Raw genomic sequence first — 22,056 nt, 5'->3', positions numbered from 1 at the left:
CCTCGTCTTATTTACATATAAAATGATGAGGTTAGTCCGGTTATAAGTCTGACCCCGATGTGCGCCAGCACTAGAACACAGCTTAGGGATTCTTCCCATTATTTATTATGCAGCATCTCAGCCCTTTTGCCACCTCATATCCAATAAGGCCCCGGTATCGCCAAAACTGGGTGGCTTGATACACTCGAATGTGGCCTCTGTATGTGAAGCAGCTGCTAATCCCTTCCAATGCTCTCTGAATCGACTGGCTCATTGTCCACATTGCTCTTATCCCGATTATTTGGGGCCGAAATGCCAGAAAGTCGGTTGTTGATCTCGCTAGATTATTGTGTTGCTAGAGTGAAGTGAAGATATTTCAATTTCGATTGTGTTGTTACAACGCGTACACCTCCTCTTGCTTGCACTCTTCCTCTTCCACTACTTGATCGCTCTCTCGCCTACTCTCCCTCTCCTCCTTGTCCTCGTCCAGTCTATCTTACCAGGGCTCAAAACTTTCTGGTAAGTATCTATCCCACTTTCTAAGCAGTGTCCCAGGAATAGGATCTTCATGTGCTGTTCTAACCGTATCAGCAGGCCACCATGCCTCCGACCGTGGCTGAACACTACGAAGGAGAGCAGAAGAAGGAACGCGAGCGAATTGTCAAGAATACTGCGCAGAACTATGATACAGCAAAGAAAGAGTACGATGCAATTGCGCCGTTTACCAACAGAGCTTTCAGCATCACGCCGGTGACATCCGTCCCTTTATAAAATTTGCCGACATTCAGCCAGGTCAGAAAGTTCTGGAGCTCGGCTCGGCTGTGGTGCAGGGTGGGTGACCGCGCAGGCCGCCTCTCAAGTCGGGCCCGAAGGCTGTGTTGTTGCTATTGATGCAAGTGGAGGATGTCTTCGTCAAGCATCCATCACCGCCACCCTCCGGGGATTGCAGAACATCCAGTTCCTAAAAGGAGATATGCATGACCTCAAGCAATTTCCTCGCCTTCAGAGTTTGGAATTCAAGACATTTGATCGGATCCTTCTACTGTGGGTGATGCAGGTGGTTGCGCCAGCCAAACTGAAGCAGTTTCTCCACCATCTAGCGCAGTATCTCTCTCCTGGGGCCATGATCATCTTTAGCGTGGACCACGAGCATCGCGAACTCGCCTGTCTTGACGCGCTTCCCTTTGATGGAACAGATCCTGATGAGTTGCACCTGCTAATTGGCGATGGAAGAAGCTTCAAGGAGGCACGCAAGTTTGCAAAGAGCATGGTGAAAGAGGCTGGTTTGGAGGTAGTGGCAATGGACGATTGCTATCGGGACGGCCGTTATAAGGATTGTGCTGCGGAGATCCGTGCAGAAGCCAATATAGCATGGCAGAAGGACGGGGGTACCGGCAAAGAGTGCTCACGACTCTACCTTGAATTCTTCAAGCGCAGGGAGGTGACAAATATCATGGAAACCCGGAGGAAATAGCGGTAGAATGTTGTAGTGAAAAACGTCTCTGTCCTTGTGGTAGCTCGGTAGGTTGATTCGGATGCTAAGATCTAAGATCTGTGTATGTGGTAGAAGCTCTGTCTTAATTGCTACATCCTGTTGATAGGCTAGTTGTTGTGAGTGCATGGACGCGGGACTCATTGCAGCCTTTACTACCTGGACACCTGACATTTGCTTTCTGGATCTTATACTTTTATCTGGTCACCTCTGCTTTTAGTTGGAGTATAAGGATTATTTTGGCTTTGGAGCGAATCTGTTCTTTTTTTTTTACCTCGAGGTTCCTGTGCGCAGGTTGTTCATGGCTGAAGGTCACTCAAGTGTATGCTGATAAGACTCTGTGGTTTTTTCCTATTGAAATAATATAGCTCATGGTAACACAATTTCATGAGCAATCTATCCTTCTTGAAGGCTTTCTTTCTCTTGCTCACTTACCACCTCTTCAATCCAATGCCAAAGCTGTCTGTCAGCAACAAATGACCTGTTCAACATCGATACTAGTCTAATCTTGAGAGCTAGAGCATGCCGCTCAGCGCCCACATTCACAAAATAGACTTTTTCACTTTGCTTGATCTCACTTGGTGACTGGTCGTCCGCGGAAAGGATCCAGTGCATGTTCATAACCTCATGTTTCGCGTATTGTTGCTGAAATTTTGTAAACAGCTCTTCAGCAGGCTGTTTGTTGATCAACAAGTAAAGCTCTGTAAAATAGTGATAGTCTTGCAAGCCGTCAAGACTGACCAGCCGCATAAAAAGCCAAGCCATTCTAGTCTTTTTCCAGGCATCAGAGCAAGTTGTCACGCCATTATTGATGAACCCAGACCTGAATGCGCATGTTAGCGAAGGTTTGCACTCGTCCCTTGGGTGTGGTAGGCCGGGTGTGGAGAGAAGTATTGTTGATGGCGCAAAAAATGAGAATGCCCAGTCAATAATACATGTTATGTTGCAATGATTGTCAATGAAAATGTTGTTCAGACTGAGATCGAGGTGGTGTAAAGGAAAGCCGCCGGGTTCACCACATCTCGTTTCCAAGTCATTAACAAGGCTCGGTATCATTTCCTCAAGGCACAATCCAGCAACATAATAATCTAACCTGTTCCGGCTGTTTTCAATCTTAGAGTCAAGAGTCACAAAATCATTCCACCGGTCGGTTGCCGTTAAGTAGCTTGAGTAACAGCATACTCAAGGCCGTAACTTGTCCGAGGCGCTCGAAACAGCCACTCAACTCCGTCCACAAAAGTGAGGACGACAGCCCAGTTAAAACTTCCACTGAATGGTTTTTGCGTGGAATCACACGAGCATGTCACATTGCGCAGTCGTTGAGCCAGCTCAATAAGCTCAGCCAGATTAAAGGCAGCATAGAAGAAAATATTCGCTTTTCGTTGTTTCCTCGACATTGTCATTGTATCGCGACCTGGCTCATGAGCAATTCCACAGTCGAGAAAACCAAACAGCGCGAGGCCCTGCACAATAAGCTTCCTCCCTCGCCTGGGGGCCCGCGTACTACTAGAACTAGACCCAAATAGGAATAGTTATGGGTTCATCCTGGCCATTGCCCCACCTTCATTATCACAATGTCTTCAGAAGAAAGCACACTTGGAGCTGAAGCAGAAACCACAACTCATTTGATGCCTCGACGACAACAGCCGGGTACGCCTCCGGGGCTCCCTCCCGTCCCTGCCGTAAGATGTTGGAGGCGACCCAAGGAGAGATTCATTATTCCAATGCCATCATCGTCCTGGTAACAAAGAACACCCTCATTTAGAAGAAAGCTAGCTGCGCGGTTAATCTGATTCATAAAATAGAGACAGCCTGCATTCATCACATTCATTCTGAGAACAGTACACTCTATAGTGATAAAATAGCTGATTTGCTCTTGATCAGCTAATCTGGCATCTAGAGTATGAGAAATATACATCTAGAATGAAATCAGTATCATCTCATAAATGTTAGCAGTGAGTATATCTGAACAGTAATGTGAGTGCAAGAAGCTGCACAAAAAATCTCAGGGCAGCATTTGCTGAAGGCATAGTAATCCTGAGGCTCAAAATATGCGGCGGCATATTATTTCTCTTGGAAGAATGAGAAGAGATAAAGCCTTGATGCTTGAATGTAACTTCTTTAAGAGAGGATGTACTGAAGAAAACATTGAGTATTAGGAAAAGAGATGAATAGAGAAAGAAGAGAGAATGTATTTCAATACACATCTGAAGAATACTGCTTTAATTTTTCATTGAAATTATTAAATTTAATCTCTAAACATTTGAATAGAGTCTCTGCAGAAAATTTACTTCAGAATCTCTTAATTTAAAGAGATAGTGTCAAGCAGCTCTAGTATAGTATTATGTTTAAGAGAATTACATTGTCTTCTCTTCATGTTATAAGTGCTTCAAGTTTATCTGTTATATAGATAATCTTTTTCTTTACTCTCTTTAACTTTCTTAACTCATTGTGTGAAATCACTAAGACATATTATCTTGAGAGTATTAAAGATAGTATCTGAAAATATCAAATCTCTGCATCTTATCTGATGATAATATGTGATGAATATTAGTCTTTAAACTGATTGAGATGTTTATTGATCACTCTTAGACTTAATTTTATCAAAGACTGCATGTGCAATTGTCAGATATATATTCAGATCTTTCACAGTTTCATACTTGATTATTCTATAACTTATTAAGCATGAAGTTATGAAAGAATGAAGTATGAACATACCAGATAAATTCCTCTGAATGAGGGTTCAGATGAGGCTTCAGCACAGCCTTCTCAATTAATAAAGAAGTAGCATTCTTTTCTTAAGACATTTTGAAGTTGAGTCTACAAGAAGCCTATACCAGTCTAGTGTAAACAAAAGATCTCAAACAACATTCAAGGACAAAATATACCTTTGAGAGCAAACCCAGCAAAGATGACAGATTGATATCACAAAAATCACTGGAAGCAGATATGAGCCGGGAGAGTGCCGAGTCAGTTAAAACTGCCCCAAGATCAGTGTACTCATTAAACTGTTTCAGGATTGATGAAAGGAGAAACCAGACAAATCCCGATGGCTATGGTAGGGGTAGGCCCAATTGTCCTCCGCGGAGGTTATCCCTGGCTGCTCAAACATGAACTCCACGATAGTATGTGCATTAGGCATGCTAATAATACATAGGCATTTAGCTAGTTATTCACAAAGGCAAAAATGCAATACATACTTCATTCTCTTTGTCATGCTTTTGGAAAGCGTCCAAAATACGATTCCCCTCTTCAAGACTGTCGGGGCCCATACACAGTCCAAATGAAGCTTGGAAGTTGGCACGACTACCTCATCCGTCCTTAACGATTCTAGCCTTGCTGTGAACCTTGTTGCCTTCACTGCAAGAACCTTCTCCAGTCACGTTGTTGTTGTTGTTGTTGTTGTTGTTGTTGTTGTCGGTGGTGGTGGTGGTGGTGGTGATCCTGTGGGAAAGATATCAATAGTTAAACATTTTAAGTATAGGTTCATATTTGCCCATAGAGTACGTGAATAGAAGTTGGCATACCCGGTCACATTAGACTAGAAGAACCATTCTTAGCTTCTTTATTGCAGTAGTAATGTAAAAAGTAGTTAAACAAGCAGCTGCGAAGATCAACATGAGGGTGCTCTGGAAGTAGAACTTAAAACTTACCTTTCTGGTATTTACTGCTGTATTATTTCCAGGCGATTTTCTCGGCATGATGAACAGATTGTTTGCGGAGTAGTCTAATAGGAGAAAGGATGTGTAGCAGTTCTTTTATAAGGTATCAGTCTTTTAAGAGATAGAAAAAGAATAAGATTGCTCAGAACTATTTCCAAAGGCTCATTGTCATTGGGAATGCGGGGTGTTGAAGCCCTAGGCTTCCTAGTACGGACTAGCGCCCCGCACCAAGCATATTAACCCACACTAGATAGAACCAATTATTAATAATACAACCACTCAGACATCCAACATTACAAGTTTTCTGCTTCCTGACATTACCTAGGTATCTGTAGCATCCGCCCTAGTGGCGTTGCCGTAGCGACCGCTCCGCCTACACGTGATCTCATATGTAATATATATAGCTAGCTCTTTCTACACGAATACAACAGATTAACCATCCCACAGGTTATAGCCTGAATAGCATGTTTTTACAAAGAATTACATTTTTTTTTTTTTACTTTTGTTTAAAAACACCTGTGTAAGCATTGAATGTGTTCACTCTGAATAGAAGAATTCTTTTATCACATTTACATTGCATGTTTCAAGTGTATCTACTTAGTCAGTGATTGAAATAGCAGAACTCTATAATATAATATAACACATTTTTTTTCTTTTTAATTTCTTCATTCAACTCTTCTTTGACTGATGAGTGGTATATCTATATCACAGAGTGATAGAAGAAGAACTTTACATTTATATTCTCACACTCAGACATCTATTAATAAAGAATCAGAGAAAATAGATACTATACAATACACAGAAGTTATAGAAGAGATTATAAAGTCATCTATAAATAGTGAAATAGATTATAAATTGAATAATGATACTTCAAGCTCATAAGTAATATATATAGAAGTGTGACATATAAGTATCATGTCTAGAATGAGTTCAGATAATATAATATCAATGATATTTAATAATCTGATAATATTCTGTGACAGAATAAGCACATATTGAGTAGTTATTTCTGCAGCAGATAATTTCAAATCTGAGATTCACAAATATCAAAAGAATGTTCAAAAAGTCATAGATATCAAAGCTGTAACTATATTTGATAATAATAACTATAAGATCTGATGTACAGAAATTCTTACAGATGCTGAAGTTATTAACAGATCTGATATTCTTATAAAGAATTAATATATCTGTTCAGAAGACATCAGTCAAGACACATTAAATGCTGAAAAATGAAGCATTTATATCAAAGCACTGTATTAATGTATGTTACAGTTCTTATTAGAATCTGTATATATAATTATTGAAACTCTTGAGCCAGATAATGCAGCTGTGCTATGAGAAAGAATTGAAGTTGAATATACTGTCTCACTTGTGAAGAAATATATAAATATTGTGAAAGAATTCACTATCTTACATGTCAGAGATAATAATTATCTAGTATTTCAGAGAAGATTCTATTATCTAGTTATATATTATAAGAAATTGATAAATAACTCAGAAGACTTTTATTATAATCTCTTTCTTATTAATCTGAAGAAGTATCAAAAGTCTTTTATCAAGATATATTTAGACAATTTCTACATGTCTGATCAGAACTCTATATACAATATTAATATTAATAATCTCATGAAATAGTTGACAAACTGTATAAGTAAGTTCAAGAATGAACATTCTAAGTCTCAGTAAGTTAATATAACTATCATGACTTTCTCTACATTATCTGTATACAGTTTCAAATGTGAGATATACAGTTCAAGATAACACTGAAAAAACATCTGTTAATATCTGTATTCAGAACTTACTACTGAACAGTGATATAAGTTAAATAAGAAACATATTATTACATCTGAGAAGAATAATAGCAACAATATCAGTATCAGCAGATATGATAAGCAGAAGAGTAAAAAGAAGAATAAAGATGATAAGAAGAAGAAATTCTCTGATTTTATAGTCTCACAATCTGCAGCTGTCAATGTGACAATTGCTTTTTCAGCAACTATTGATATAACAAGCAAACCTTGATTTCTTGACACATGTGTGAGTTTTCATATGACAGATGAAAAGCAGTCTCTCATTCAGTGAAAAATGTATGATGATAATATGAAGATTCATACAGTGAACAGAGATTACAGTCATATTAAAGAGATCAGTGATTTTCTTCTAGAATCTGAAGAAGAGAATATCACTGTCTGTGATATTCATTATATTTTCAATCTCACAGTCAATCTATTATCATTCACTAGATTGAAGAATCAGAATTTTCAATATAAGCTTTTAAGCTTAAACACTCTGTTCTATTTTATTATTAAAGTATTAAGTGAAGTGATTTTCACTGCAATCTGTACATCTCAAAACTCAATTTATAAAATAGTTGAGAGAATATCAGAAGTTAATGTATATTATAAGTCTAAAGCAGTCTACTTCACAGTGAAATCATATATATATGATAATGACTATGCTAAAGTCATGATTACTATTGATGATAATAATCTCACTGTTAATCAATCTCAATATCAAGAATCATCTACAATTACAAAAACACTTACAGAGTGATATGTTAATCTGAGACATATACACATAGAAGCTATTATAGTATTGATAAAGAATTTACTATCTGATATCTATGTCAAAAACACTAAGATCAATTTCTTTTATAAAACCTATGTTAAAGTGAGTATGATATGTAAATACTCAATCACTCTTATACTATGAGCTGTACACTCAATGAAGAGAATTCATATTAATCTTGCAGATGATGAGTGAACATTAAGTGAGTCTATGAATCACTCTATTAAATTATGACAGAGTAATAAATATTACATGTTAATTATGAATAATGTGATCAGATATAGATGAATCTATTTCTTATACATTAAGAACTAAGCTTATAATTACTATACACACTGAGTTCAATTCATGAAGAATCTAGGTTTTACTGTACTAGCATATGTCAGAACTGATGTTAATAATGTATTCAGATTCATGAAGATTACAGCATTATTCATCAATCATAACACAGTATGAGAATTAACTACTTCTCAATTATCACATCAAGATGATATGTCTGAGCGCAGAATATGTATAATTATGACTCACATCAGAGCAGTTCTTATCAGTAAGAAGATTCTGAAGAAATTCTGAATAAACATTCTGAAAACAGTTGTTTTAATCATAAATAATACACTCACATCTATGATTCTATATAATGAAAAGTATTGATCTGCAGTTGCAGATAGACTGGCCGCTGAGATCATGAATTTCACGTTTAGTTTCATTTGATCTGGTCTCATACATTTCTTGGTGTGAATCCCGCTGAGACTGGCTATTAAAAAAACATGTAAAGTGACTATATATCAGATCTTAAAATGAAACCATGACTTGAAAAAAATGAGAAAGTGATCTCATTTGGTTCCATTTAGTTCCATTCTTGACATAAAGTTACTATTTTTAGACATTTTAAGGTTTTTTTTAGACTATTTTTAATTTTTTAAAAAGTAACACTTTTTGATAACACTCAAATGAGATTTAAAGTCATTTAAAGCAATAAAAATAATTTAAATTGAGAAGTGAAAATCATGATCTCATTTGGAAAATGTGATAAGAGTAGACAGTAAGTCTCACTGAGACAGTATGAGACTACTATCTAATGTTAAAACTGTGTAATGAGATCAGTTGAATTGATAATGAGACTATTAAAAAATCTGATCCTGGTCTCAGACACGGTCACACGGTCAGTCTAGTTGCAGATGATGATAGTAAAGAAGCTGTTCATAGCTCTCATATAATTTCTTTTTCAGTATTGACAAACACTCTGCTGCAGATCACACATTTTCATAAGCTTGAAACTGATGTTTTTACTCATCTTCATGAATCACAGAAGCTGTTAAATAAGTTATCTGCATAGACTGATTCATATAAGCTTATTGAATTCTGTGAATGTTCAATCTATCACTTGTAGAGTTCTATAATAGATAAAATTATTGATATAAGTGATGTGATTTTCCCTGTAAAAGTGCAAGAAATGCTGAAGATTACTATAACTACTACAACTGTAGCAACTGACACTGTTTCTATCATCTATTTAATAAAGAATTCTGATATTTCTGAATTGATAAGTACAGATTGAATGTGGCTGATGAAGACATTTATAGCTTACACTTTCATTTTCATTACTGATTTTCTTCTGAAATCACACAAGAATGCTATAAGTAGATCAGAGATGATGAGAGATTATTGAAAGAAATCAATACAATATAAAATATCTGACCTTGAGAGATACAAGATCTGAACACTTATTTTATATTCTGATGTCTTATATAATGAATCAGTGACATCTGATCACTGAATATTCATTGAAAAGAATCACTCTGATAATTTCAATACTGATGAGAATAATATATTATGAAAATCTTAATAAGTTGTATATAATAACTGATTAAAGAAAGACACTTATCAGAAGACTTATATCTCTGTGATTACAGATATAATAAATTAAATAATGTTTATAATTGCTATAAAGTATGATTGAACTCTACAGTAAGTAAATATAGTAATAATATATTTATATAATAGATTAAAGAAAACAGTCTATATAAGATAACTCACAGACTTTGAATAAGAAACTCAGTGTATACTTATCTATACAGTTGAAGAATCTCTATATGAATTGAATTCAGCTGTTAAAATATAATATGACTACTTAACAGCTATACTATGAGAAAATGACTTCAGTCTGAGTTCTTATGACTCTGCTTTTTGAAAGCATTCAGCCTGAAAACACCTGTATATAATTATATATATTAATAATCTTTATATCTTTGCAGATGCTCTGAAGAATGCTGATTGACTTATCAACATTTTACAGTAAAAACTAGAGATCAAAGACTTAAAGAAACTCACAAAATATTTAGAAATGAAAGTGAAATATATAAAGAGTAAAATCAAATTAACACTTCAATATTATATCAATAAATTGATAGAAGATTTTCATCTAGATGATATAACTGCTGTCTGTACACTCATGAATGAGAATCTATGTCTAGATAACTTCTCTATCTCTGAAAAAGAAAGTAGTTTTACAAAGTGATAATTTCAGTATAATGTTGAGTGTCTGCAATACTTAGTTATCAAGCTACAGTTAAATATCATCTGTATAATATCTCTACTGATACAGAAGAACACTGCTCTCATCTCTAAGATATGAAAGACTCTATTACATGTTATTTAATATTTGAAAGAAATATGTGAGATTGATATATTCTATATGAAGAATAATAATGAGAGATCTGAGAATAAATTTCTGAATATAATATATATACTGATTGAATATACAGATTCTGATTAGATCAGCTCATTGAATAATGATTATAAATCTATATTCAGTTATATTTTCAAATTGAGAAATGCACTGATTTCATGACAATCAAGTAAGCAACTCTATGTATTCTTAAGCTCTAATGAGACTGAATATGTAGTGTTGAGCAAAGCTGTATATAAAGTAATATAGTTAAGAAGTATAATGATGAATCTGAGCTTTATTGAAACAGAAGACTCTCTGTCAATCAAGATAAATAATAAGAAGATGATTGATCTTGTCACAGTGACTGCAATCATCATAAGAAGTAAGTATATTGACACCTGATTTCATTACACCTGCAGCCAGTTGAATAATGACATAATCTCAATTGATTACATCTTAACTGAAGAAATGACAGCAGATGAATTGACTAAACTCTTGAGCACAGTTGCATTTTATTAATTTCTTGATTTACTAGGTTTTACAGGTGAAGAGGGACAGAATACACAAACTCAATGCAGGTAGCATGATTTGAATGGATTTGAGAATGACATAGCTAGATTTGCAAGAGATGATTGATTCTTTATTATGATGTTTGTGATCTCACATGGCGATGCGAGGGGGGGTGTAGCATCCGCCCTAGTGGCGTTGCCGTAGCGACCGCTCCGCCTACACGTGATCTCATATGTAATATATATAGCTAGCTCTTCCTACACGAATACAACAGATTAACCATCCCACAGTATCACATATGAGATCACGTGTAGGCGGAGCGATCGCTACGGCAACGCCACTTGGGGCGGGCGGGGGCGGGCAACTGCTGGATCATGTGACAACCTCAAGCCCTAATTTGGCTTCCATAGCAACAACATCTGCGAGACATATTGTTAGTTCTTGTAAATATCAAATGGCCAAAGTATAGTTAGCGAAATATTTTTGAAGAGTTAATTTTTATATTTCTTCTACACTCTGGGCTAAATGAACGCGCTTATCCGTTCTTGCAGGTCCAATTCAAGGCCGCTCTTGGCTCTATCGTTGTTGTTTATCTCGGTATATTACGTGTGTATGGATACTATAAGTTCTACATCGACACTCCCCCCATCATGGAAACAGTCTATTGAGCTCGTTAGGTCCAAAGACATAGTTGTCGCAAGTCTGAAGGAGGATGATACTACGTGGGTCGGGGAACATCTCTCAGATTGGCATGCCAACATCTATGTCGTGGATAATCCACGAGCAGAATTGACCGTGCCGGTGAATAAAGCTAGGGAGTCAATGGTGTATCTGACGTCAGTAAATGTTAATTTTTTCCCCAGATATTGTGTATTTTCTAACTCTGTGATGATGGTTAGCTATATTATTGATCACTATGATAAACTCCCAGATATCATGATCTTTATGCATAGTAATCGATATCAGTGGCATAACGATGATCCGGTTTACGGTATGAACTGCTTGCAACAAGCATGCCCTGCAATTCTCTCTTCCTCTCACTCTCTCCCTCTCCCTCTTTTTGTTTTTTCTTCTTTTTTTTAAGCCTTTAAGGGCATCAAGTTCGCAAATACATAATTCGTGTGCCAAACTAACATAACTAACCCGTTGCTATTAAGATGCTGTTCCAATCATCCATTCTCTCCGCCTCCAGCATGTATACAAAGTTGGCTATGCGCCCCTCCGCTGCACGTGGATTCCAGGCTGTCCTGCAGAATTACACCCCTTAAATCCTACAGACGTGGGCCCGGAAAATCGCCAACGTTCAGAGGCCGCGTATGCGGCTGCGTTTCAAAAAATGCTTCCAAATTCCCCTGTTCCGTCAGTTGTCGGGGCGCCGTGCTCGTCGCAGTTCGCTGTGACTAGGGACCAGGTGAGGAAAAGGTCCAAGGAGAGCTACAAGTTGATGCGACGCTGGGTCATGGAGACGGATCTTCCTGATGCGGTTTGTGGGCGTGTTATGGAGTATATGTGGCATAGTATGTGTCGAATTTATACTTTTTATTCATTTCATTTTTATTCTTCTTTTCCATTTTTCTCCCTTAATACCCATTCCATCTGGCATTATCGTCTTTTATACTTAGGTATATATATTGGGTGACATACCGGCTAATATAGCTTTGCTACAGTCATCATGCAAATGCCACCAGTCTACTGTCCCCCAGCAGCAGAGTGCTACTGTATGACATTTGGGCTGTGCAACTTGACCTGCAACACTGTTGTCAGGTGCGAGAACAGATATATTCTCCCCAACATTTCGCGCGTCCCCGATGGCTGGCCGGAAAAGGGTGGTGGTAAGAACGGCTGGCCCGTTCCTGGATGGCATCAATGATGATGAAACGACTACTTTGCCAGCTTCTACGATATTCACGGATTTCAACTTGGTTGATATTGCAACCCCCGCTATCCCTATCTCCTCGCACTTAAAGGGTTGAATAGAAGAGAAATTATCCCTATTTACGGTTGGAATTGGGCTTTCTAGGTACAAAAGATGGTTTACCTTCCTTGAAGGTCGCGAGGTGCTCGTGCGCCTTAATTTCAGTCGTCTATTCTCGCTTTGTCTAGCTCCGCTATTTACACCTTAGTGCTATGACCACGACATTTACAAAAAGAGGAAGGTAGCGAAGAGGGGAAAAAAAATACTCTGTACATCAACTCCGCTTATCAATATACAAAAGCGGGAGATGCGTAACGCGCGATCAGTTTGAAACCTCGTATTCCACCCAACATGCACACGTGGCGAAAATTCCTCCATTCAGCCCCTTAATTCGTTGATGTTATACACCTACCGAAACTAGCTACATCCCGATCCCGATCCCATCCCTCATGCTTTCGAGAGAAAAGCAGCATAACTCTGCACCATGCCAGCAAACCCAACAACGGCTGCTGTGTCTCTAATACCATTCTTGTTGTACCATGCGGATGTACCGAAGCAGAGGATGGACGTTAGAGCGGCGATGCCTTTTTCAATTGGATCGGATAGGGCACCCTGCGCCGATTGGGACCAGCGGTAGTTGGTTAATGCTATCGATGGCGGGTTAGTTTAGGGAGGAAGAATGGGGATATGTCCCTTTCGTTTTTATCGGCTCTTTCTGGGCGAATTTCTCTTTTCATTTCTTTTCCTTTTTTATCGCCGTTTTTGTCGGCGATGAAAGCCTACTGGCAGACAGGCGCCGTGTATGGATGACTATGATACCCCCTTTTGAACCTGTATGAGATAAAACTTACCAACAATGAGAAAGAAGATGCTTCCCTGTGAATGCCGATACTCGGGTATTAGTTAAATTCGAGTTTGCATTCTTATGATATTATGTAGGAAACAAAACCAAATGGATTATCTTAAACAAGACATCAAAATGAAGGATATGGGGATCCCAGCTTGTCTTCCTTATAATAAATCTTTCCACATACTCGCCTGATTCAGACGACCCAAAAGCCCCAAACGGAAATAATTCCGATAACTTGAAACGAAATAAATCAGAAAAGAAAAGCTACTACATACCTGATACCACCCAGCTCTCGAAAAGGCGCCCACATGCCGTGGCAGGCCCTTGAACTGCGGATCACTCATGAACGATTTGCTCGCAAGCTATATAATTAAGGAAGGGGTTAAATAATTAGCTATCAAGACACCCTTATTCAATAGGTATCAATTACTATATTTATATAACCACATACCGTATGGCCAACTGCGAGCAGTGCGAACATAGCAGCGGTGGTTTTGTATGCTGTTGACATCGTGATTCGTTTTTTCTTTACGTTTTGTCTATATGTGGGTATGGGTCGTTGTGCAAAGTGAAATATAGCAATCAGAGTAATTTTTTGGATTAATTATTCAATGGAGTTGGTATTGCTTTGGTGAAAGAAAAGCTCATTGGTTTATGTAGTGTTGCTACCTCGCTCGTTTCCTTAAAGATAGTTAAGTTACCTCGGTTGTAGAAGATTAGCGTCGCGTAGCGTAGCGTGGTTAGGAGGATTCCAATAAATAAAACTCAACCTGGGTTAAAAAAATAGTTACATATTGATAGACAGATATTGAGCAATATACTAAGATTGTCTGTTTGGATAGTAGTATGCCGCTGTAAGATTGAATTTTATCAATTGGCCAGAGGAGTTTGCGGGCTTTCGGCGCTAGTGCCGCTGTAAATAACCCCCTTTTTGCCAATTCGAGGGTGTCATAACCCTATTCAAGACCTGAACAGAATATCTTCCTTCTCAATAAGCTGGCTAGACCTCCTCAGATGATGTTGCATTGCCGTGGTGCTATTCTGCAACCGGTGGATTGCAATGCGCCTTGTGCTCTCCATTCCTCTATCTCCTTTTCCCAGAGCTGGCCTATTCTTTCAAGTTGTATTGATATAATTTCCAGGGTCTTGCGTGTTTGCACATCTGTATGTGCGGGTGCGCGCGTTCTGGTGCGCCTGCTCATCTTCTTTTCCCAGTAATATCCAATACTCAGAGAATCAGGTACCTTTAAAACGATACACCTGAGAAAGTGGTAATGTATCACCCCATTTTAAGGGTCCGGGATTTCTTCGGGAACGATCGAAGCAGTATTAGCTGCTTGAACTGCGGGAACGACCCTGAGCACGGTGATCACTTGGGCCAGACAAGCATTGTAGGCAAGTCGTCAGCACTCATCCAAGCGTTTCCGGAAGACCCTTAATCTCCTCTCCATTCCAGGTTACAGACACAACCTTATCGTCAGCACCCTCCTGCACTTCCCCTGCATGCTTAACCTCAACTCCCAATGCTGCCAAGCCCGCATCGTCCGCCCTTTTATTCCACAAAACCTGCCGAACACGACCATCTAACTCCGCAAAAATCCATACCAAGGGGTACCTGCTTTTCAACAGCGCAGTCCGCAGCCCCTTCGTAGACTCCCTCGAGCTTACGAGCATGCCCAGTATTCCCTGGCCGCGCCATCCCACCGGTGCTCCTGCAAAAGTTCCCTCTAGCTCCCGTACCACGTTCGGACCTACTTTGTTTTTCAGAGCCTTGCATTGTACGATGACGCGTAGCGGTTGTGAGTCTGGGTCCGGAAGATGCCAGCTGCCCACTAGGTCTATGCCGGAGTCTAGCCTGCCGCCTATGCGGGTCAGGTCGAGAGCCCAGCGGCGGAGGGCCTGACGGACAGTGTATTCGTAGTGTGTACCGACGTACGTGGTACTTGTTGGGTCTAGAGAAGTTCTCGCGGCGTAGTCGAGGAATGAAGGGAGGTCATGATGCTGGGAGGTCGGGGAAGCCGGGGGTATGGGCGGAGCGGGAATATCGGAGAATAACCGGTAAGCACACTGTAGAGGAGTGCGGGCAGATAGCCGAGAGAACAGTAGAAAGGGACGTATATGTATCATTGGATTAGTTGGAGGTGAGAATAATGTTTTATGGAAAGATTTTGTCCTATTAGCTCCCTTGCTTTGTCGCGCATCGAAGGTTCAGACCGTTGCCAAGCCGGAGCTCAGAGCTTCAGCTGCTGACCTCATCATCCTTCCCCGTCGCATTCTCAACTGATATCACATTGCTCACTCCGCATGACGAACTCCGCACGAAACGGGCAGTTCTATGCGTATCGCGATAAACAATTGTATATGCTTAATCTCAGTTTATCCATATTCAAAATAATAGCCCACCATCCTCAACTACTAGCGAGGGAAGCTACCGCTCTCCGCTCCACCACCACATCAGCTACGATGGCAGACATTCTCACACAGCTCCAAACATGCTTGGACCAGGTATACCTAATCCGTTCCACAGATATAAACCAAAAACTAAAAAAAATTAGAAGTCCTATCTAACCAAAGCTAAATCACCTGCATCTAGCTCGCAACCCAATTCTACGCCACCCTCTGTTACCTAACAACATACCACGACCACTCCGCCGCAACCCCACCCTCCAACGTCCCAACCGCAATCCCACAACTGAAAAAGATTCCCAAAAACCCTCCTCCCACAACTACTGTATCCACCACCGCCAAAGGCACTAGTGAAGCCGCTGCCTCCTCACAAGCCCAACAATCCACCACCCCCGCAGCCGCAGAAGCACAAGCCCAGCAAGAAGAATCGCCTCAAGCAGAACCCACCCCAGATACCCCCGAGATCTTTGCGCTACGACAGCGCGAGCTAGCGCGTGACCTAATCGTCAAAGAGCAGCAGATTGAGTACCTCATCAGCGTTTTACCTGGGGTGGGGAGCAGTGAGACGGAGCAGGAGGAGAGGATTAGGCGGCTAGCGGAGGAGTTGAGGGTTGTGGAGGCGGAGAGGATGGAGAAGAGGAGGGAGATGAGGAGGTTGGGGGAGAGGGTTGATGAGCTGTTGGGAGCTGTGGAGGGGAGGGGGTAAGGGAACGATACTCTTCGGGGAGGGTGGTTGGTCGTTTTTGGAGTTTTCTGGGTTTATGGGTAACTTTCTTTGGCAGGAGGGGATTTATTAAATAAATAGTACGGACGGCGTTGGATGGATGGTGGTGGTGCGTTCTTTTGTGGTTGCTTGTGGATGGGATTCCTTTGACCTGTTAGATATTCATTGCTTTCCTATTATTGACACTAAAATTTATAGGGCATTGGCACTGCCTTCCTGAGTGAGAGATCCCCGTGGACTTAGTCCACGAGATATGGCAGTATGTCGTCATTATCTAATGATAAAAATACATGATTCCGTTGCTTGTAAATTGATATATAAGTAGACAAGAGGGATCAGGTAAACAATCCGAGATACCTCACTTTTTTTTGTTCCAGATATCTATTTATCTATGTGGAACGAACCTAAGAGTAGGAGTGAGACTTCGAGAAGCAAAAATCCACAGGACTATCAAATAGTTCATCATCGGGCAGGAATGATGAAATAAGCTGCGAATTCGAGAGTAAATCATTAGCCCGCCAAAGTTAAAAGCGCGCCGCCATGGGCAGAGGTGTTACAAACAAATGTAAAAGGTCTTGGAATGGGATGTACATGTACATGTGCATACAAAAGGGATACGAAGATGAAAAAAATATAAAATGAAGTGAAAATGAAACAGCAAAAGAAGAAGGAAAAGAAAACAAAAAGTATTCTGGGTATATGTTAATCGTGAATTTGGGAATAAAAAACATTAGAATAAAATAAAATGATGTGAAAGGAAGAGGAAAGGAGAGGAGAAAGAAAAGTCTTTTTCGAAGGCAAGTGATAACAAATCCAGATAAATGCGGTTAAATCTCTGCCAGCCAAACATAGCCATATTCTATCTATCATCTATCGGAATCCGAATTGTGGCTCCTTGTTTCACGCGCCGGAAAGGGTGATGTTTTTCTGAAGGTAATGTGAAAATTGTTGCCCATGGATGGATGTATGTGAGTGGGTGACTAGCACCCTCGGACACGGTGCGATCGTGAGTCGTGTATGAGTCGTGAGTCGTGGTAGATGCGAAGGAGTTTTATAAAACAAAAGAAGAAGGAGAAGAAGGAGAAGGGGAAGCAAAAAAAAAAAAAAAAAAGAAAGAAAGAAAGAAAGAAAGAAAAAAGAAAAAAGAAAAAAGCGGGAATCCAGTTCGATGATCCCACATGCAAAGTAAGACCGTAAAAAGCGAGGCAAGCCAGACCACAAGCTTCACTTTCACGTAAACAGATTCCGATACTCCTTCATCCTCTCTTGCTGCAACTCCCTCCTATCCAACCTGCTCCGATTCAAACTCATATCTGCCATCTGCTGTTTCTTTTTTGCCAGCTCCGCAATCTTCTCCTCAATGCTATCCTTCATGATGAACTGGATGGTCGTCACTTCACGCGTCTGGCCTAGGCGATGAACCCGGTCCACAGCTTGCGCAATCGCTGCTGGGTTATATTGCGGCTCCATGATGTACACTCTAGATCCTGAGGTGAGATTTAGCCCGACGCCCCCCGCGCCTAGAGTAGCGAGGAGGACGGTGATGTCGTTGTTGTCGCGGAATTCGTCGAGGGCGGCATTGCGCTGTTTGAGAGACATGGTGCCGTCGAGGCGAGTGAAAGTAGTGATTCCGTTATCCTCTAGTGCAATTTCGATTAGGTCCAGGTGCGATGTCCAGGAGGAGAATACGACGCTTTTGATCGGGGGTTCATCGGGCGCTTTCTTACTTTCTTCCACTGTGTCGAGGAGGTGTGAGATGAGCGCTTTGGTTTTTGTATGCGGTCCTTCGTACTGGCCGAATTTCTTAGCTTGTTTGGGATTATGTCTTGTGGATAATTGGGATGCTTGGAATTTCTCAAAGCCCCGACACGTAATGGCTGAATATGTTACGGGAATTAGGCCTTTGCAGAATGTGCAGCAAAGCTGGGATCGTTTGCCTGCGTTTTCATTGAAAACTTGTTGAATTGGCGGGAAGCACTCTGCGCAAACAGTATCATAGCATGGTAGCATGGCTGCCATGAGTGGATCTTTATCGCTCGGGCTATCTTCTGGAGATTGGAGCGTGATGGTGTTTCCACATCTTGCACACACATCTGCGGCCGACTCTTTCATCAGGGCGAGCATTTCATATGCCTTTTTCTCCGTGACGGTTAAAGAATCCTCGTCAGTTGGCTGCTCCAAATCAATAGCGTCAGTGGCACTTAACCCTTTAAACCTGTCCCGGTCTTGTTGATCGAGGAGTTCTTTTCCATGAGCACTAATTTGTCTCAGAACCATCATCGCCTTTAAAACTAGATGATACATTTTCCCTCGCATCTTTTCTTTGCTCTCGCCAGCAATTACATTCATCATTACGTTAGACTCCTTTCTAAAGAACTCATGGAGCATCTTTTCGCGCTCCGAAAACGTCAAGGTGATGACCTTGTCATGGCGAGGTGGCAGGTTAATGCGATCTTTAACGCGGCGGAGAGTGAACGAATCAACGAGCATGCGGAGATTCGGGATTGCCTTCGGATTCTCACACTTAAATGGAGCAATAATGTAAGCCGCAAACTGAGCCTTCTCCACGTACGGATGGAGCCTCAAAAACCTCGTGACAGACGCTAAGTCTTCTAGTCGGTTCTGGATCGGTGTTCCAGTGACCGACCAACGGCATTGAGAATTTAGCGCAAATATAGCCTGGGATTGAGCAGCGCTTTGTTCTCTGATAGCGTGTGCTTCATCGAGAACGATACGGAACAAGTTCATACGGGTGAGAGGGCTAGTTCCTCTCTTCGTGCTTTTGCCAGATAGCTCACTGAGTATTGTGCTGTAAGTAGTGATGATGAGGTCGTACTTTGATAATTCATCCGGGTCCTCTGTTCTTGTAGGTCCATGAAAGACATAATATGACAGAGCATCCTCCTCCAGGTGTTCCTCGATCTGGTTAACCCAGTTCCCTACTGCGCTTAGAGGGCAAACCAAAAGGGTGCTTTTTACATTCCGTGCTGCAGGATTGTTCAATAATCTCTTGTCGACGGTGTGTAATGCCCACTCTAATGACTCGAGATGGGTAGATATGACAAGCGATAGAATACTCAACGTCTTCCCCAAACCCATCATATCCGCCAATAAGCCTCCATAAACTTGTGGTGGCTCCTCGAACAACGTAACACCACTGATAATATCGCGATAGCACTTTTGGCCGTTCGACTGGTAATGGATCCTCCATAAAGAATTGTTTTCCTCTTCCTTTTCACCAAACGTTCGGGGCTTTTCCTTATGTAACATATACCACAGCGCTTGTTTCTGATGTGCAAGTAGAGGCGTTTTTATCGAAGCAGGCGGCTCCATTTGCGGAATATTTTCAGCGCTAGTCAACTGATCGAGCATTTTCGTGACAGCACTGTTAATTTCTTCTGCTGTCCGTGTTTCTGATTGGACTGCAAGTCGATTCGCGGTACTCGCCGCTCGAACAAGGCGTCTCTCGGCATGGGGGTTGTAGGTCGACATCCCAGCTTCAACTGAGTTGGGCGTCCCTAGCCAAACGTTCTTCTGGCCAAGATGCTTCCCGATCCCGTCGGCCATCTTCCTGGGACCGTAGAGGTTTATAGTTATGCGGTATATCTCCGAGCAAGCTTGCCCCGGCCATTCGTTTTCCTTTTTCCTGCGGACGTCGAGCCGAGCTTGAGTCCGCACCTTGATGATTGTCGAGTCCAGAAGCGGCACTAAGGCTGCTGAAACTCGATGGTCAATGATCCCAAATACATTTTGTGAAGGGTCTGCAACCTCAATCCTTGTATCTGGGCCGCGAGTACGAAAAAGTTGACATCGAATAGAGGGCCAATCAGATGATGTGGCGCCAAAAACCGACTTCATTGAACGAGGAACTTGGTGAGCGTAAACCATCGCGCCTTCAATTCTTCCATAGCAGACCTCCTCCATTCCTAAATCCTTATTACCAAGAAAAACCACATCGTCATCTTCATTTTTGTCATCTAGGTTAATTGTTAGCACAAATATATAATTCATCGAGGAACGCGCTGGAGGTGGTTACCTCTTGTAAGATCTATCATCGCCACTTCAGACAGTGACGGAGTACTGGCTCCCGAACGTTCCTTCATATAATCCGCCAGCCCCCGTCTAGCACTGGAAGCGAACTTCTGCTCCGAACTAGCATGGCGATTCGCGTCGCGTTTTATCCGTTTCTGTGGTTGAACTCCGCGCTCTTCAACCCCATACATATTTTCAATCATAGTTCTATGACGGTCAAACCGACTCGGCTCCAACCCACGCGTTGAATCCGTCTTCTCGCTTTGGGAATCACTCGCGTTTCCAGCCGAGGCAGAATAGCTCTGGTTATCGCTGCTGTGTTGCGGAGTAGTAGGCGTCTGAGATACTGGTGCACTAGCATTTGTTCCTGGCTTGCGCGCTTTCAAGCTTCGAGGGCTTAATAACACTCTGGGATCGAAGGCTGTTCCCGAGGGCGCACTAGCGGGTCGGGGAGAGCTGGAGCTTGAGCCTATGTGTACAAAAAGTCGAAGTGAGCATGGGAACCGGACGGAGTAAGTGGAGTTTTAAGAGGGTAACAAAAAGGGGGAGTCGTTATATATGAGATGTGAACAAAAGAAAATGCGTTCAGAGCTTGCGACCCAGCCGTACAGAGAGACAAGAGGTGAGACAGAAAGGAAACTGAGCGCAATGCAAACATACTTTTCGCCGGCTGCTTTTTAAAAGCTTTCGGGTCCAGCAGGACTGCCGCAGAAGAATTCATGTTAACTCAGGGAGGTATTTTCGATTTTCGTCCGGGATGTGTATCAAGGAAATTGGCCTCGAAAGATCCGGAAAGCTGCCGCAAGGAGAGAAATCAAAATTTAAAACATGAAAAACACGAAAAGTTTAAGGAAAAGTATGTAGCACAACTCATGTCGAGAAGGCATCCGCAGATTATATCAGGAAAAAGAAAAAGGATGTGAAGGTTAGGTGAAGGGGGAGGTGGACTCGAGACCAGTTCGATGGCAGACTGAATCGAGAAGCTCAGTTTGCGAGCGAGCGAGGGAGGCAAAGGCACGCGCAGTGTGTTGAGTTCCGCCTCAATCTGGCCAGTGATGCTTTGGATGAAATGTGCTTAGCCATTCATTCACTGGTCAGTCCGGATAGACACCGTGATAGATGTAGGAGGTGATTGGCGATGTTGGAGGAATCTGGAAGGGGGAGTGGAATGACGCATTGGGATATATATGGGGGAAAGAGTCGAGATGGCGCTAGCAGATAAGATAAGCCGGAGTGGCATGTGACCT

General features: G+C 41.3%; 8 protein-coding genes across 8 annotated transcripts; 3 read left to right on the top strand and 5 right to left on the bottom strand.

Moving 5' to 3' along the window:
* Positions 1-531: 531 nt before the first annotated feature.
* Positions 532-1,453, top strand: BDBG_03279 (uncharacterized protein; the record flags this gene model as incomplete). Its single annotated transcript, XM_002626069.2, has 2 exons — positions 532-680; positions 772-1,453. Exons 1-2 carry the CDS (start codon positions 580-582, stop codon positions 1,451-1,453), a joined length of 783 nt encoding a protein of 260 aa, XP_002626115.1. The 5' UTR covers positions 532-579.
* Positions 1,454-1,867: 414 nt separating this feature from the next.
* BDBG_16779 (uncharacterized protein) lies at positions 1,868-2,527 on the bottom strand (the record flags this gene model as incomplete). The annotated part of the gene is made up of 1 exon (XM_031724662.1): positions 1,868-2,527. The coding sequence occupies one exon, from the start codon at positions 2,525-2,527 to the stop codon at positions 1,868-1,870; it is 660 nt and encodes a 219-aa protein (XP_031577632.1).
* A 101-nt stretch (positions 2,528-2,628) lies between these two features.
* Positions 2,629-2,868, bottom strand: BDBG_16778 (uncharacterized protein; the record flags this gene model as incomplete). Its single annotated transcript, XM_031724661.1, has 1 exon — positions 2,629-2,868. The coding sequence occupies one exon, from the start codon at positions 2,866-2,868 to the stop codon at positions 2,629-2,631; it is 240 nt and encodes a 79-aa protein (XP_031577631.1).
* Positions 2,869-11,345: 8,477 nt separating this feature from the next.
* BDBG_03277 (uncharacterized protein) lies at positions 11,346-14,453 on the top strand. The gene is made up of 4 exons (XM_031721178.1): positions 11,346-11,718; positions 11,782-11,873; positions 12,040-12,399; positions 12,550-14,453. The coding sequence occupies exons 1-4, from the start codon at positions 11,408-11,410 to the stop codon at positions 12,750-12,752; spliced, it is 966 nt and encodes a 321-aa protein (XP_031577630.1). The 5' UTR covers positions 11,346-11,407; the 3' UTR covers positions 12,753-14,453.
* BDBG_03276 (uncharacterized protein) lies at positions 13,245-14,158 on the bottom strand (the record flags this gene model as incomplete). Its single annotated transcript, XM_002626066.1, has 4 exons — positions 13,245-13,444; positions 13,649-13,673; positions 13,923-14,009; positions 14,099-14,158. The coding sequence occupies 4 exons, from the start codon at positions 14,156-14,158 to the stop codon at positions 13,245-13,247; spliced, it is 372 nt and encodes a 123-aa protein (XP_002626112.1).
* A 604-nt stretch (positions 14,454-15,057) lies between the features above and the next one.
* BDBG_03275 (uncharacterized protein) lies at positions 15,058-15,774 on the bottom strand (the record flags this gene model as incomplete). The annotated part of the gene is made up of 1 exon (XM_002626065.1): positions 15,058-15,774. One exon carries the CDS (start codon positions 15,772-15,774, stop codon positions 15,058-15,060), a length of 717 nt encoding a protein of 238 aa, XP_002626111.1.
* Positions 15,775-15,877: 103 nt separating this feature from the next.
* BDBG_03274 (uncharacterized protein) lies at positions 15,878-17,437 on the top strand. The gene is made up of 2 exons (XM_031721177.1): positions 15,878-16,152; positions 16,241-17,437. The coding sequence occupies exons 1-2, from the start codon at positions 15,952-15,954 to the stop codon at positions 16,757-16,759; spliced, it is 720 nt and encodes a 239-aa protein (XP_031577629.1). The 5' UTR covers positions 15,878-15,951; the 3' UTR covers positions 16,760-17,437.
* On the bottom strand, positions 15,990-21,997 carry BDBG_03273 (SNF2 family helicase/ATPase). The gene is made up of 3 exons (XM_002626063.2): positions 21,470-21,997; positions 20,814-21,278; positions 15,990-20,754 (listed from the first exon to the last, which is right to left on the bottom strand). The coding sequence occupies exons 1-3, from the start codon at positions 21,528-21,530 to the stop codon at positions 18,008-18,010; spliced, it is 3,273 nt and encodes a 1,090-aa protein (XP_002626109.1). The 5' UTR covers positions 21,531-21,997; the 3' UTR covers positions 15,990-18,007.
* Between the last annotated feature and the right edge of the window lie 59 nt (positions 21,998-22,056).

The sequence above is a fragment of the Blastomyces gilchristii genome, assembly GCF_000003855.2.
Source record: "Blastomyces gilchristii SLH14081 genomic scaffold supercont1.5, whole genome shotgun sequence".
Lineage (NCBI taxonomy): Eukaryota > Fungi > Ascomycota > Eurotiomycetes > Onygenales > Ajellomycetaceae > Blastomyces > Blastomyces gilchristii.
This window is presented reverse-complemented; position numbering and strand designations above follow the sequence as displayed.

Coding starts and splice junctions, on each gene's coding strand:
- BDBG_03277 (XM_031721178.1), top strand. CDS start 11,408: ATGAACGCGCTTATCCGTTCTTGCAGGTCCAATTCAAGGCCGCTCTTG. Junction 11,874..12,039: donor TAACGATGATCCGGTTTACG/GTATGAACTGCT, acceptor GTTGCTATTAAG/ATGCTGTTCCAATCATCCAT. Junction 12,400..12,549: donor TATGGAGTATATGTGGCATA/GTATGTGTCGAA, acceptor GCTTTGCTACAG/TCATCATGCAAATGCCACCA.
- BDBG_03274 (XM_031721177.1), top strand. CDS start 15,952: ATGACGAACTCCGCACGAAACGGGCAGTTCTATGCGTATCGCGATAAA. Junction 16,153..16,240: donor TCCAAACATGCTTGGACCAG/GTATACCTAATC, acceptor ACCTGCATCTAG/CTCGCAACCCAATTCTACGC.
- BDBG_03273 (XM_002626063.2), bottom strand. CDS start 21,530: ATGAATTCTTCTGCGGCAGTCCTGCTGGACCCGAAAGCTTTTAAAAAG. Junction 21,279..21,469: donor TAAAAAGCAGCCGGCGAAAA/GTATGTTTGCAT, acceptor TTGTACACATAG/GCTCAAGCTCCAGCTCTCCC. Junction 20,755..20,813: donor GATGATAGATCTTACAAGAG/GTAACCACCTCC, acceptor CAATTAACCTAG/ATGACAAAAATGAAGATGAC.